This window comes from Pithys albifrons, chromosome 16, assembly GCF_047495875.1.
Source record: "Pithys albifrons albifrons isolate INPA30051 chromosome 16, PitAlb_v1, whole genome shotgun sequence".
Classification (NCBI taxonomy): domain Eukaryota; kingdom Metazoa; phylum Chordata; class Aves; order Passeriformes; family Thamnophilidae; genus Pithys; species Pithys albifrons.
Genome location: NC_092473.1, coordinates 7,647,892 through 7,662,924, shown reverse-complemented (window position 1 = coordinate 7,662,924; position 15,033 = coordinate 7,647,892). Strand labels below are relative to the sequence as shown.

At 39.9% G+C, this 15,033-nt stretch overlaps 1 protein-coding gene across 1 annotated transcript in view; it reads right to left on the bottom strand.

The window, feature by feature from the left end:
• Positions 1-292: 292 nt before the first annotated feature.
• Positions 293-15,033, bottom strand: part of CPPED1 (calcineurin like phosphoesterase domain containing 1) — a 44,286-nt gene continuing 29,545 nt past the window's right edge. Inside the window, exon 4 of the mRNA XM_071571402.1 lies at positions 293-4,612. Coding sequence (XP_071427503.1) covers positions 4,380-4,612 — 233 coding nt within the window. The 3' untranslated portion in view covers positions 293-4,379. The remainder of the gene's footprint in view (positions 4,613-15,033) is intronic.

Below are 15,033 nucleotides of genomic sequence, written 5' to 3'. Positions count from 1 at the left end.
GCTGTACCTTGTCATCATTGGCTATGACAGACCAAGACAGAATTAATAAAAGGGTAAGACTAAGTTCAGCTCAGGCTTTGCAAAAGAAATGACAGAAGATTCAGTGCTTGGAGTGTACTGGAAGAACCACATTCTTCTGTGGTAACATTACCTTTGTCTCAGTGTATCCCAATACCAGTCACTGCTTTCCCACCCGGTGTGCTGTTGACACGTTATTCACATCTCTGGGCTGGAGGTTGCCACATAAAGGGCTCTGATCTCGGTTCATTAGAGCACTGAGATACCTTCCTGTATTGCTGTGCCTTTTTCATATGGAAAAGGCTGAGAAAGATTTGCATATACATAGACCAGTTAATTTAAAAGGCCAAATTGTGTTTTTTAACAATGCTGCACCTTTCTAAGAAATGGTCAAGAGAGATAGGGATATATTTACAAGACAGATGTTTCAATTTCTGGCTACCCAAAAGTGAAATAACAACACTGTAAATTTAAATAGGATGAGGCTTTAATAGGTCTCCTGGAGAAAAAATAAGGTGTTTATTAGTAGAAATGTACTAAACTACCTGCATTTGACAAAGTGCTAATGGAGGAAATTACTTCTAGAGAAACAAATGAAAATGTCAATTAAAAAAAAGTAATGGCTCTCTGAGTTGTGGGCTCTTGTTTTGTCTTTTAAATTTTTTTTTAAAGAGAAGTGCTGGGTATGTTTTTTGTATTGCTTTAAAAGCTTTTGATTTGTCTGTGTTGCCTTAGTTCTGTGCATATTGTTGGGGGTTTTCAGGGATCCTTCCCTTCTGTTTCTGCTTCTGCTTAGCTGTATTTCATTTAGACTGGAGACTAATTTAACATTCTGGTCTAATGCTTTTTCTGCATTATATGTTTTATTTTTACAATTCATTTAAGGAGCATTTTCCAATGAAAATGTTTCCAAGAGCACAGTGCCTTGCATTTGTCAGCTTTCACTTGCATAATATTCAGAGGACCAAGTAACTAACAGTTAATAAACCCCCTTTTCGATGGGAGAACGGGATTAGAATGGGTGAAACTACTCACGAGACCTCGCTGCCTAATGAAAGGGAATAATTTAAAGTGCCAAAACAGATATCCAAAGAACTTTTCCAAACAAATCTTCCACTGTTTGACCTCCTTGCTGTGAGTCTGCTGTGGGCTGTGTGAAGCTGACAGCATCCATCCCAAGCTGCCACTGGAATGAACTTCCATGTGGTGATGTGGGAGCTGCCTTTTGGCAGGTTGTCTTCCCTGAGTGGAGCTGTTCCAACCCACTCCCATGCTGGGCCTTACATATCTGGCCATGGGAAGGTTTCTTGTAGTAGCTCTCTTTTTAGTACATGTCTCTTATTTGCCTGATGAATTTGCCCATCAGCTGCATTATTTTGTTAGTGGCAAACGAGATTGCCATGTTGCAGCCCAACCTGCCTGGCTGTGCACCTCCACACCTGCCAGGGATGTGGTGTCTCTGATGTCAGCACAGAGAAAGGCATTCCTACTGCAGAATACTGGTGAAGTGGAAATCCCCTCTTCACAATGTTCTGATACAATCAGCATTTCTCCATGGTGAGTGTTTGTCATGAGGTAACAGGTAATGTCAGGGCTTGCTTGGCAGGCACGGGCTGGGAACTCCTGTGTGTGTAAATGTTCCCCTTGCTTTAAAGGACATTGCTGTGTCCAACTGGCAGCTGCACAGAAAGGCTTAATCAGAGCATTGAGAGAAGCAGCTTCTTCCCAGCACTGGCAGGAGTGAAACAGGGTCGTGTTTGCCTTCAGTGACTGATGCAATGACAGACACAGACACGGGAACTGTGCATTTCTATGAAGTGAAATGTTTAGGTTTTAGTGCTTTGTATATTTGAATACGTTAGACATGTCTCTAAATATTTGTTCCCATAGCAGAATAAAACCAGCTACTTGAGGATAATACCTGAAGAAAGCAGACCCAGAAGTCAAGCTGTTGTGCTGAGGTAAGGAAGGTGTCACTGAGCAGTGAACATGGCATGAACTGTCTGCTGAGGGCTGGGTGGGAGACTTGACTTCTGCCAGCATAAAGTGTGGTTAAGTTTTAACAAGACATTGAGTGTTTATTTTCTGCCTGTAATCTCCAGAAGCTGAATACTGGAGTCCTATCAAAATATTGCCTCTATTAAAACTTGCAAGGTGAGGTGCTGTACCCAAATGCACTAAAAGCAAGCAGCAGGCAAACAGTGTACTCAAGTCTGAATGACTTTTGGGAAAGGTTCAGAAGCAGTGTGTTCTTAAATTTGTTGCTTGCACTGAAGCTGGCAAACCAACACTTCTCTCAAAGACTTTGTTTTTAGTAATTTACCTCATGCTCATAGATCTCCCCCTCAAATTGTACTTAATTATGTAGTATTTGGTTACTTCCACAGGTTGCTCTGGTGTTCTAGTATGAATTTTCCACATTTAATAACAGCCATCTGGGTTTATTTCATCCTTTTAGTGCCCTAAAAGAAACCCAAATGAATTGTGGTCACTGATTTTTCTCCTCCCTGCCCAGCCTCCTGAGTCCACAGCCATGCATGAGGACAACCCTGTGCTGTTCCATCAGCACTTTGACCTTTCAGTGACATCTTGTTTTAAAGTCAGTCATCTGCTGACACTGACAGAGTTACAATTACCAGCCCTGCTGGAGACACCAAAATAATATCCTCAGCATCAAAAGATGTTTTTTAAAATTGTAACTAGGGTCTCCAGAGGTGAATTGTTTCATAATTTAACATAATATATAGTATTTTTCTTGACATAAACAACATGAGGCACAGTGACAAGGACCTCTGCCATTTCAAATTAGCTAAGGCATCAGTATTAATTCTAAATTAGCTAATTACCCTAAGAAAAGTGATGAAACAGAATTTGTGATTTCTGCTGGTAAAAAAAACAGTCCTAGCTTATTTTTTTAACTCATAATTTCCTATAGTAATGTCCAGCCACACACTACAGTTAAAAATCCTTCCTGTGATTGTACTATATGAGTATGTACGAGACTGTGAAAACACTCTCTCATTTTCCATGTTCTGCTAAAAATGAGACTGTGAAAACATCCAACTAAGCAGAACCAGGTGGAGAATAAAAGCAAACCCATTTTCTTTGTCTCTGAATCGACGTTCCTTGTGCTCAGGTTGCTGCCATGGGACCTCAGTACAGGTACAGCTATTCCACTGGCACAAGGCAATGCTACAGGGGGATTGCACAGTCTCAGGAGTTCCACAAATCAGGCTTGAAGGAGCCTCTGGGATAAACTGTTGTGACTAAAATGTAATTAAACTGACTCTTCAGCACAGCATTTCATACCTCTCACCATATTTAAATACCTGTAATACCCTCTAGGGAACATTATTGTATGTGAGTATCCATAAAACCTGGCAGAATGCATTACTGCTCAGGCAGCACCAGGGATGTGCAGTGTGTTCCTCTTCCTCAGGTGCCAAAGCTGTGCCAGCTCTAATTCTAGATACCCTATGGTATGGACTGTAATGTGTTCAACTAAGTACTTCAAAAATACAAACAGGGATGAGTTAATTACATGAAGCCAGTTTTTTAGAAACAAATCAGATACACTTGCTATAAAATAGGTGGATTGCAGCACATAAACTTCTTTTTATGGAATTTATTTTTAATGACTTATTCCAGTGAAGAAAATGTACTTTTTAGGGTTTTCAATATTCTGTAAGGCACTCTACATTGCATTTGGAAATCAATGCTCTCCCCTTGTCTAGGATTCAACAAAGTGACTTTGCTAACAGTATTCTGTACAGAACATTCTCCCCATGCAACTATTCCAACTTCTGTAGCAACAATATATGCTTACTGAATGGTAGTTAAAGCTTGAAATGAAAATAGTTGTTTCACGTTTAGTTTCTGTATTAGCCTCATTTATAGACTTTTTGTTATATAGAACTATATAACATTATAGAAAACTTTACAATGGATGTAACAGAAACCCAAGCTGTGACTGCAACCAGAATGTGTTTGCTCTCCTGCTCCTCCTGGCTCAAACGAGGTAAGAAAATAAAGCATGGGAAATGGGGGAAGATACGACATAAAGGTAACAAGATATGATCCCAAGGTTGCTGAAAGTCAGCAGGAGTGTCCTGATTTCAAAGTTTTTTGAAATGAAAATTCTCAGAACAGTACTTTTCAATGACATATTATCATATTAGCTGTTCTCTTCCTTCGCTTTCCTCATAGGTCTCATTTTTGAAAAGAAAAACACATCAACAACTTTCTTGTTATTTAGGACAACAAACTGAGCTGTTCTGGGCCACAGGGCAGTCAGAAATCTTTATTTCAGCTTGGGGAAACTTCATGAATCTGTTTATATGGAAAAAATCCTTGGACAGAGCTTACTTCTGCTTAGCAATTATGTCCAGCAGCTCTTTCTCTATGCCTTGGCTGTTCAGCTCATTTAAACTGTAGTATCTGTGAAGCAGCTTCTCCTCTGTGACAACCACCACTCGCAGCCCGTGTGTATCCTCTCCCAGCTGACAGCCTATGGCTGAGGAAACCACCACTTCCAGCCCTTTGTAGGACCCTCCAGCATTCCTGTGGTAATGTCCAGTAAATACAGCTTTAATGCCTGTTAAAAAAAAGAGAGAGAATATGTAGGCAGCAGTTTACAGGTGTCATGTTTACCTTCATTCTTTACTGGTTCATTGAGCATAAAATTAAAGCTAAACCACTTACCTGAACTTGCATTTTAAACAAATAACTAGTAAGGAGTAGTAAATAATTCTAATACTAATAAATAAGTAGTAAAACTTGATTCTGCTCCACCAGTTCTGTTTGGGGTTACTGGACTTTGACTTCTTCATGCTCACTGCAAGGTGTGTTTGTCATCTCACTACTCTTTTGGCTAAAAAGAAGGAACAGTCCAGAGGCAGCAGACTAAAATTAGATACCTGCCTAAAGAATGATGCTACCGAAACATGAGCTGAAAGGCAAGGGTAGTGGAGCTGTATTTGTCTATTAACATGAAGAAAATGCACTAAGGAGAGTTTAAACCAGTTTACCCAAGGCCAGTGACCTTAAAAAAAGTAAAAAGGGCAAGAGAAACAAAGAAAAAACATAAATGAGAAGGTAAGTTGCAATCTTTGCTCAAGACATGGGGGGTATTGCAGATGGAACAGAGCCAGGTACATCAAAGAAATCTAATACAGCAGAAGAGGCTGCAAGTTACAAGAGGGAAAGAATCATGAGAGCAGTCAGGAAAGGAAAGGAAGAGTCCAGCTCAGAATTACATGAACTAACATTGTCTAGTATGGGATACAAACAAGGCAGGTTTATTTCTGATTCCCTCTGTATTTTTAATGACATGAGGCTGTTCTCTTTCTTTCTTTAAAAAAAAATAGATTACTTCTATTTTGGGCTATATTGGAGTAAAAACCCCACTCCCATTATAAACTTGAAAAGAAAGAAATACATTTGATCTGTTGCGGGAGAAAACAACGGACCATTTAGAAAATTTCTGGGTAGGTCACATGCAAGTACCATCCAGTCTCAGTCAGGGGTAGCAGAAAAGCCAAATGACAAGCAAAAATTACTGGTACAGATGGCTGAAAACACTTGAAATTTTGTTGTTTATCAACAAGTGCAAAACATTTAAATTAATGTTACATTTTGCTACAGAAAGTGTTTAGATCTGCTGTTGATTTATAATACTATTAATGACAATTCAAAAATTTTCAAATGCCTCTAAAGGATTTAGGTGTAATTTCTCTATTGAAATACAATAGGTTGTGTGCTCCCTGAGCCACTGGTTTATCAGTATGGAATGATGAACAAGTCTATAAAGGTATCCAGGGATGGACACTGTGGTGACAACACCAAACTTTCTTTGTTACTGCTCACACATTCCAGCAATCTGCCATTCCATGCTCAACACAGAATGTATCACCTGCTCAGTCCTGCTCAAGTGCTAGGCCAGAGATGGGTAATTTGTGAGCTACTACAACCTTAAATGACATTTAGAAAATAAAAAGCCAGCAACAACTCATTTTAACTTCAGGCAGCAGAAGTTTTATAAGACAGCAGAGGCAATTTAAAGCCAGAGAGCTGTAATGAGGACCATGCTGTAACTTCACATGGAAACCTTCCATGCGTTCTTCTGCAGCAGAGTTAGACTATCCACAGTGATTAAATGAAAGAGAAGTAGGTGAACCCACCTTAAGACAGTTGTCTAACACCAATCCTTTGCTTTTGTGGGAGTGAGTGATCTGGAGACTGATATAAAATATATACACTAGGCTCAAAGTATAGTTAAAAATTAAGCAGCTTGAAAAGCAAAATATAAATTATTCTGCTGTGTGCCTGGTAAGAGCTACACAGGCTTTCATATTTCAGAATCCAAACTCTTTTCAAGTAGCACATGAGTCAAGGTGGGAAACAGAGAATGATTCATTGTATGGTCCTTCTCAGCTACAATTTGTCTGTTATCTTATTTTAGTGTATCAGTGCTAATTATCTCTGCCAGTGTAACCTACTCATGTCTCTGCTGTGAGAGTCCCCCTGCAAGGCAGAACAGCTCTGGGAGCTGCCTCTGACTCAGCTGCAGGAACCCAGCAAGACTGCTGAGGGTTTTTGAAATCTTGGGAGAAACCCAATTGGAAAACCTCAAAAGGCAATGGTGGAGTATAATGGGCTGCGACATGATGGACTTTGCTTTCTAGATTATTGGGGTCCTTAAAATCATAATATAAACATGTTTTACAACTGATGTTACAGTCAGTTTGAGAAGCTCAGCTGCTGCCATGCTGCAGGTAATTACAGGGACTGACTGATCGCCTTTTCAGTATTTTCCACTTTTGCTGCAGGTAAAGCAAAACTACTGTCTCTGAAAAAGTTGGGAAAAAGTAACAATCATAAACCCACAGTGAGGTGCAAACCCATGTGACACACTTTTAGTCACAGAAATAAGTACTTTGCAAAGTCTTTTTACTGGAAGGATGCATGTCCTAAAGCAGCATCCCAGACAGAGACAAGGCACCAGGTAAAAAGTTTGGCCCATCAATCATGCACCAGTTTTTCTTGCATGGGAAACACCACAACTTCCCTACAATTCCACTGAACATGTGCTAACTACCTACACTCAAGAAGGGATTTTGTGTGGAACTGGAGTAAGAGTGAATTGTAAGCAGTGCAACAGGATACCTGAGACCAGCAAGGATGTGATGGAAAGCCCACTTATCTCCTGGTGGCTGTGGGGGACAGGTTCTGTCTAACAAGCTGTATTTATTGGGTACTGTTGATCCAAATCCCTCCTTGTAGCATATGGATGTTACTGAGATCCCACCTGCACTGCACAGGAGTTCAGTGCTGGAATGCCCTTGTAGATCCAGCTGCCTCTGCTGGAATTCAGCTACTTTAGACACCTCCCAGGGACAATTTTGCCCAGACTTGAGGTTTCCAGGTACCCTATTTCCAGTGCTAGTATTCATTCTTGTTATTGGTGGGTTACAGGATGTTACATCCTGAACAAAGAAACAAACAGGTCATTGCTGGGTATTAACAGAAGTCTCACTGATGGTGTTTTTCTCCAATAGCACATTTCTGTTCACTCAACTGTATGCCACTCACTTTTGTTAGTTAGCACAAGAAGGAAATCTGAACCAGTCAATTCAATAATATTAAGATGACAAGCAGGCAATTTACTTTGCTCTTGCTTTTGATCTTTAACATAAAAAGAATCCTAGAGATGTATGCACTCAAATTTAATTTATTCATTTCAGATGTTTTTCTAAAGTAATACTGTCAAGTTGCTGGCAACACCCTCCCTTTTTCTTCCCCCAAACTGTTAAAGGAAAGAACAACGTCCTGGCAGGCCTCATTTTATAGCCCCTCTAATGTACCCTCAGGTCAGTTAAATGCATCCTGCTGTACACTAAAAGATACAGCCCCTTTCCACTGCAAAAGAGAAAAAATAAAGGTAGAGGAGTTTCTAATTCTCAGTTTCTTAAACAGTAGCTGGGAAAAGCATTGACATAAAAGTTGTCTGAAATACTAAAAACCTACTGTGTAAATAAATGTCCCAAGAATGGCACCCTCACAAGCATTTCACTCTTTTTTTTTTAATACATAGTGATTTGAATTTAAATGTGACTGGAGGTTTCACAGTATCCATTAACTAAAAAAAGCAGGATCCATTACTGCAAGACACTGTTCATACCTAATGGATTATTCATTAAAGAAAAAATGGATTAAAATCAGAATAAAGCAAAAAACTTGCAGATAGTTAATCCTAAAAAAGAGCAAGCAAACCAATGCACATGTCTGTGATCATCACCTCCTGTCAGGCTGCAGCCCAAGACAACATGGAGTATCTGTGTGGGAAAAAAGCTCTGAACAGCCCAACTGACTTTCGATCGCACAAGATGGGAAGTCAGAGCTGCAGGACGGGCTCCACCCCGTGCTGGGCACCAGGACTGGCTCTGCCTCCTCTAAAGCTGTACGTGGGGCATAAAACACCCAAACCTAATGAGCTTCAGGCCTGCACACCGAACAAGAGTTTTATGAATCAATCAATATGCAAAAAGTCAGTGTCTTTGGAAAAAAAAGGTTTAAATACAGGAATTGATTCTGATTTTAGCACACAAGAGCTGTCCTCCTGCCATGCAAGTTGCCATCATTTTTTGATCAAGCACAAAATGACCGTTTTAGTTCTTATCTGACAAAGCTGAATCTGAAAGACAAAACGACTGGCCCTTTCCAAAGGTCTGATCATGACTCTTTTTCTCTGATGGAATAATCCATCCCTACCAAGGAATGAAATACCTGTTTTTGTGCAAGTTCTGAGAGCTCTGAGCAGCCTATTTTGTGTAAATAATTCATGGCTTAACAACCAACCAAAACATGACAGTTCAAGAGCCATCTGATGAGATAGAATACTTACATACATTGATAAGACTTAGCCTCCTAATTAGCTTCACCATGAAATGAGTTAATAAACACTTTGGTTTTATGTTAATTCACTATTAGACTGCACTGTGGCTCCTGGGGCTGTAAGTGGCTTTGGCAAGGCAAGAGGTAAGTGCTGGGAGGGAAATTAACAGCTCATGTAATTCAGCTGCTACCTTTGATGCTACCTGTATGCTCATTCAGAAGCAGAATCTTTAAAGCACAACTCAATTTTAAAAAACATTTCAAATAAAATTTATCTTTTCATTTGGATACCTTTTCCCAAGTCAAACCCACGGTATAAACACTTTGCTCATGGTTTCTATTGCAGACATTTCTCAACAGGAAATTCAAAAACACCTCTGAAGACTTTCCTCCCCCCTCCCTTATTTCCAGCATCTGCTTTCTAAATCCAGCTCACCAAGTAAGTCATTGCAAGCTTTGGCAAGCTCTTTTTGATTTGCATCTTCCTCAGTTTAACAGCTCTCTAAGCTGGACAGCTTTTACCAGCATTCCCCTTTTCTCTTGGTTCTCTCTTCCAGCTTGTGACCCACACCAGCACCCTGTACTAAAAACTGCTTTTCTTACGCAGAGGGTGTAAGAGGAAGCTAAACTGACTCAGTGGCATAACAGGGAAAGATGCCTCCAGAAGGATCTGAGATTTGCTTTGGATGCTCCATGGCAAAGACTGAGCCAGAAAGGGCTGCCCAAGGCAGCCCAGGCTCAGGAGCACCTGCCCATGCACAGCCACAGCCCCCTCACAGACCAGCAGCCCTGAGAGATCCCTCTCTGGGACTGCCACCTCTGAGTCCCCAGGCCACCCCAGAGCAATGTTCGGAGAGAAACAGAGTCCTAAATTAAATATCCACCACCCTTTGTCAGGCCCAGAGATACTGAAAAAACAGGGAAGAAAACTTTAGCTAGCCCAGTTGTTAGCATGCTCTTGATTTGATTTCTGACAAGAACCAGATGAGAAATAGTTGATAACATGAAAAGAACTACAACTGAGTATCATGCAGAAGGCAGTTTGTCTGTTAGTAAGAGAAGTCGAGGTTATTTTACAGGATTTTAAAAGTGCAGCATCTTCCCTGTACAAATTATCATTTATCACTCAGAGAAACCCTTCTGTGGCACCAGGGAAAAAGGTCAGCAGGATTTTGACATAATTGCACTGTAAAAGAACAAAGGCATTTAGCTGTGTCTCATGGACAATTCCCCTGAGAGCAGTGACATCCCAGCCTTAGCTTATTGTGCAGCTGCAGCCCCATCGGTCTCAGACTCTTGTTATTCTACTGTAGTGTGGAAAAATATAAGGACATGGAAGACTGGGCATGTTTTCAATTCAGTTTGGGGCAGGAAGGAAAATGGGAATATAGCCTGCCTTCTCTATGTGGACCAACAAACAGCCATGTCTTTTTTAATCAGTGTTTTGACCAACCTTTCTGTTTATGGAGTAGTTAAGCCATTATAAAGTGTCTTTAATATAAACATGAAATGCCAGCCAAATCATCTTTTGCTTCATTAAACAAACAGGTACACTCCATAACAATGCAACAGTAAGATTTTGTGAAATACATCTCTTGTCCTAACTTTGTGAAAAATTTGATGTTTGCCAGTTTAATTCAAGAAGTACAGACTGAGGCCCAATCCCTAGGGAAACCTAGTTGCAGTGATTATGGAAATCCAAATAGGCTAAAACAGGATGGAAAATAATGTACCCATGTTTATCTTGAAATATAATCCAAAATAATGAAGAAACATGCACCTGGAAAACAATTTTTCTCACACAATCAGATATTGGGCTGGAATTCAGACCTGAACTCGTTTAAATTCCAGGAGTGTCTGACTCCAATTTGTGTAATTACACTTCCTTCCATGGCTTGATTCCAACCCCCCCCTGAATCCAGAAGAAGCTGAATTCCAGCTCTAGTTCCTGATGGACAGAACCCATTTCTGGGGCAGGTCTGCTGTGTCCAAAGTGCAACTGGCCCTGCCTCAGTTGGAAATCAAATTGCTCAGCCCAGCACTATGGACAGTGTCAAAATATAAGGAGAAAATTACCAATACAAAAATAAACCAAAGAAAAGCAAGCAGATTTTCCAAATTAGGAGGAGAATGCCTGGAATAATCAGCATAGGCAATCAGGAGCAGGCTTTATTTAGACTGAGCCTTCAATTAAATAAATGCTTTTCTCAGCAAAAGCAAATGAGACTGTAAAAGAAGGAGAAGGCTAAATTAGTGCAATATGAATGACATAATAAATATGTAATGGGTACAGTACAGACCTTGCTTCTCTTCCCATGCACTTGTAGAGAATTTTTTGGAAAAAAAAGTGCTTCTGCCTGAGCAGTGAAATTTATCTCATGGTCCAGATTATCACCCTTGAAGTGCTGATTACTGAGCTATTTTTTACAGTAATTGCAGACCTGAATCAATGTGCACTGCACTTCATTTACAGACTGATGGCTCTCCATCCAGAATACAGGAGAAGTTGAAGGCAAACAAAAGGAGGCATTTCTTCACAGAGCTGAGAAACATGACAGTCCCTCCCCCAGACCGTTGTGAAATATGGCAGTTTTCAGAGATCACCTGATCAGATCTACAGAGTAACCACCACAGTGCACTGCATTGGTAACATTAATATGATACAGTAAGGCCCTGAAAGAAAAATTATTGGAGACGGGAAGAGGACTTGAAAGAAATTACCACTTTTCTGTCCTGTGCTCTTCACAAGGGAAGTAGGAGCAGCAGAAGACTGAGCCATTGGGGTTGTCATTCTCGTCTAATTACTCTGCTTTTATGTTCAAGCTTAATGATAAAATTAGATTTTAAATAGAATTATGTTTATCCAAAAATCACTGATTCACTACACAAACCTCTTGCTCAATCAAGGACTGAAGAAAGGATATCCCAGAAAAAGCTGACCCTCTGTGTATTTGCCCCCAAAACTGCAGGAGGTGGAGAGGAGCAGCAGCAGAGCCAAAATGGAAGCAAACAAGAGGAGAAGCAGTTCTGCAAAGAAATGATGTTGTATTGAGTGCAAACCCTGAGTGTTATCAGTGCTCTTGTACCCTTTCATAGCTTTCACAGACAGAAGAACAAAGTAAGTAGTACCCAGGCACGGGGAGATGCTACTACAAGATATGTGTGTACACCCACACACATGGAGGAGTAGGTAGGTATTTTTTCAAAGGCAGTGTTTCTGGCAAATACAACCATTTAAGTCACATGGATAAATTCATCTTGTACATTTTCCCTGGAGTATCAGACACAAACTGGCTTTTCTTTCTTCCTTTCACTTGTAGCACACAGCTGCTGTCTGAAGTGCTGAACAATGTGCTCAGTTCAAGAGTAATACCTGTTCTCAGAACAATTTTGCTCTCCAAAATGATGTTCTTTCAGCTTCCCTACAAGAGCCCACATTAACCATAGGCATTTTTTGCTGTGCCTTTTTTCTCCCCCGGGCACATGGTTTACCTCATCTTCTCAAGACTCCAGTGCTACAAAGTGAATGATAATATTTAGTAGTCTTTGAAAACAAAATCTCTTCAGTGAAATAGAATTGATTTTATCTCCCTGCAATTTGAGAGTGCTCCCTTTGCCTCATCTGCTGAGCAGGTGCCACAGCAGCAACAGGGATGGGAAAGCACCAGTCACAGCACTGGCAAGAGAACTGCTCAGTGCTCAGGCAGCTCTCAGACCCTCATCCAAAAAACCTCCAAGAATTTCCCACCAAGGAGCTCCAGCAGAAGGAAACAGCCCCACTGCTGGGGATCAACACCCTTCATTTCATAAGCTCTTTGGTCAACCCTAAGTAACAAAATTATTCTGTGGAGCCCTTTAGAAGCTCTGTTACCCTTCCTTCTTCATCAGTTGTGTGAGTAAAACAGAACTGAGTAACTAAAAGTTACATTGCACAGCACTATAAGTATCTCAATAAAAATACCCTGTGCACTCTTGTTTCCAGACATGATCCTGAAAACATGCCAGAACTTTCTGCCTCAAATCTGCTTTGTACACTGAAGGAGTTTGACGCAGCTGGTGGTCAGTGGGTTTGTGTGAGAGACAAGTTACTATTTTGCCAAGTGTATCTATGTCAATAGTATCTCTATCTAGGACAATACTAAACAGAGCTATATAGAAAAGGATTTTAGTGTCACTTGTTTTTGCTATATAATCAGAGGAGAAACAACAGGCATAGTCAGAGGGTGATTCCACATCACCTAATTAGAGCACTGGTCTAAACGAGCCTTTAGAGCTGCTGCCTGTAGGTCACTCTGTCCTTCAAGTCAGTTTTTGGGAATGCCTCTTTTGACCTTTCAGTGGAATTTACTTCCTGGTTTTGCTACTGTTTCCATTTGAAAGTGAAGCTTCCTCAGAGGTCCAACACAACCCCCAAACAATTCTCTGGATCACTGTGTGCTCTAAGGATCGAAAAGAAGTTTTAGCCCAGTGGGGAATACTGATCTCAAAAATGTGTCCAAGAACAAATATTACCTGAAGTCCTTACAGGCTGTATGTATTTTGTACTTATGATGAATTTCTGAAAACCCCACAATGTCTCTGTGTATTTCCATGCTACATTACATCACCATACCTGAGGAATGGTCTTAAAACCCATTGTTCTTACACAGTGATGTAGAAAATAATAAATGTGGTCACTCAACCTGTACCACGAGTGCATAGTTGCAACATTGAAAGAGGTTGATCTAAATCACTCAAGTTGAGAGTCTTTAAATTATCTTAAATACTGATACATAAGCACTGAGATTACTCATTCAGTGCATGGGCTTTGCCAAAATCAAGGTCTCAGTGGCAGAAAGAAGAAAATATTACTCCCCTGTCAACTTTGATTACACAACAAAGAAAATAATGAAACATAGCATATGTTGTCTGGTAAATTTTAGAAACAACAGCTTTCAGCACTCCATGCTTTAACTTTGTGCTCAAATATATCTCAGCTGTGGATGTTCTTCTTCCTTTAACACTACTCTCCTGTCACAACATTTCTAAGAGGAGAATGTAGATATCACACTCCTTTAATGAGTAAAGGTGTTAGAAGTTACAGCACCTACAGTGACAAACAGAATGAAAAAAAACATGCCATTTAATATACTTAGGTTGCTATTTTTGCCCTTCTGTACATATTAAGTATTTTTAACCACATCTGAAAAATTGCTTTGAAGACACTTGAATGAATTAAAAACTTATAATTAAAAGAATCTGAAGACTGTAGGGAATTTCCTTCTATATTTTTCTATTGATTGTCTAGTGATTCTCTTCTGGAAGCAAAATCAGCTTAAATAGACCACCTATATTCTTCATCTTACTCTGAAACAAAATGTCTTTTTTCAACTTTGTTAGTGAAAAATCAGCTATTAATTTAGGTGTTATTCAACAAGTTCAGACATTTGCTTAAATGTTCTAGTTCATTTGGGCCATTAAGAAACATTTATTACTATATCATATTAAGTAATGTAATAATGTTCAGTGTGTCACTGATGGTTCTCAGGACAAAAAGTCTTTAAAAAATTGTCTATAGCTCACCAAAAATACCCATACTTTTCAGGTCTTAGGAAAAAATCTTTAATGTACTAAGAAAATTTTACTGGAATGAGATAGGTAAGAGCAAGTAGGTCTTCTCTTACATAACTGCTTCATTTGAAAACTCATTTATTACTTTTGTTTATCAAAGACACACGACATGCAGGCCAGATATTTGGCTAGACCATTATTATCTCTTTATTTTCCCTACAATGCTATGAGGAAACCTATTTGTACCTGCACTGTAAAATCCTTAGGAGCTGAATATGCATTTCCTGCAGCACTGGAGTGACTCCAGCAGAGCTTACAGACCAGAACGTCAGGTCAGCTCTTTCACAGATCTTGCACACAGGTTTTTTCTGTGCTTACCTTCTGCATGTGGAGGAGACAGAGCTTTGACAATTTAGGCTAAACTTGCACAAGTTATACAAATACACTTTCACAAATGTATCTTCACTTCTCAACTGAGTTGGTTTTCACTGTGACCAAAATAACATCTTCAAGGACAATACTTGTTATAAAGCACTTCAAGGAAAAATGGGCTACTAGGATTTCTTAGGCATG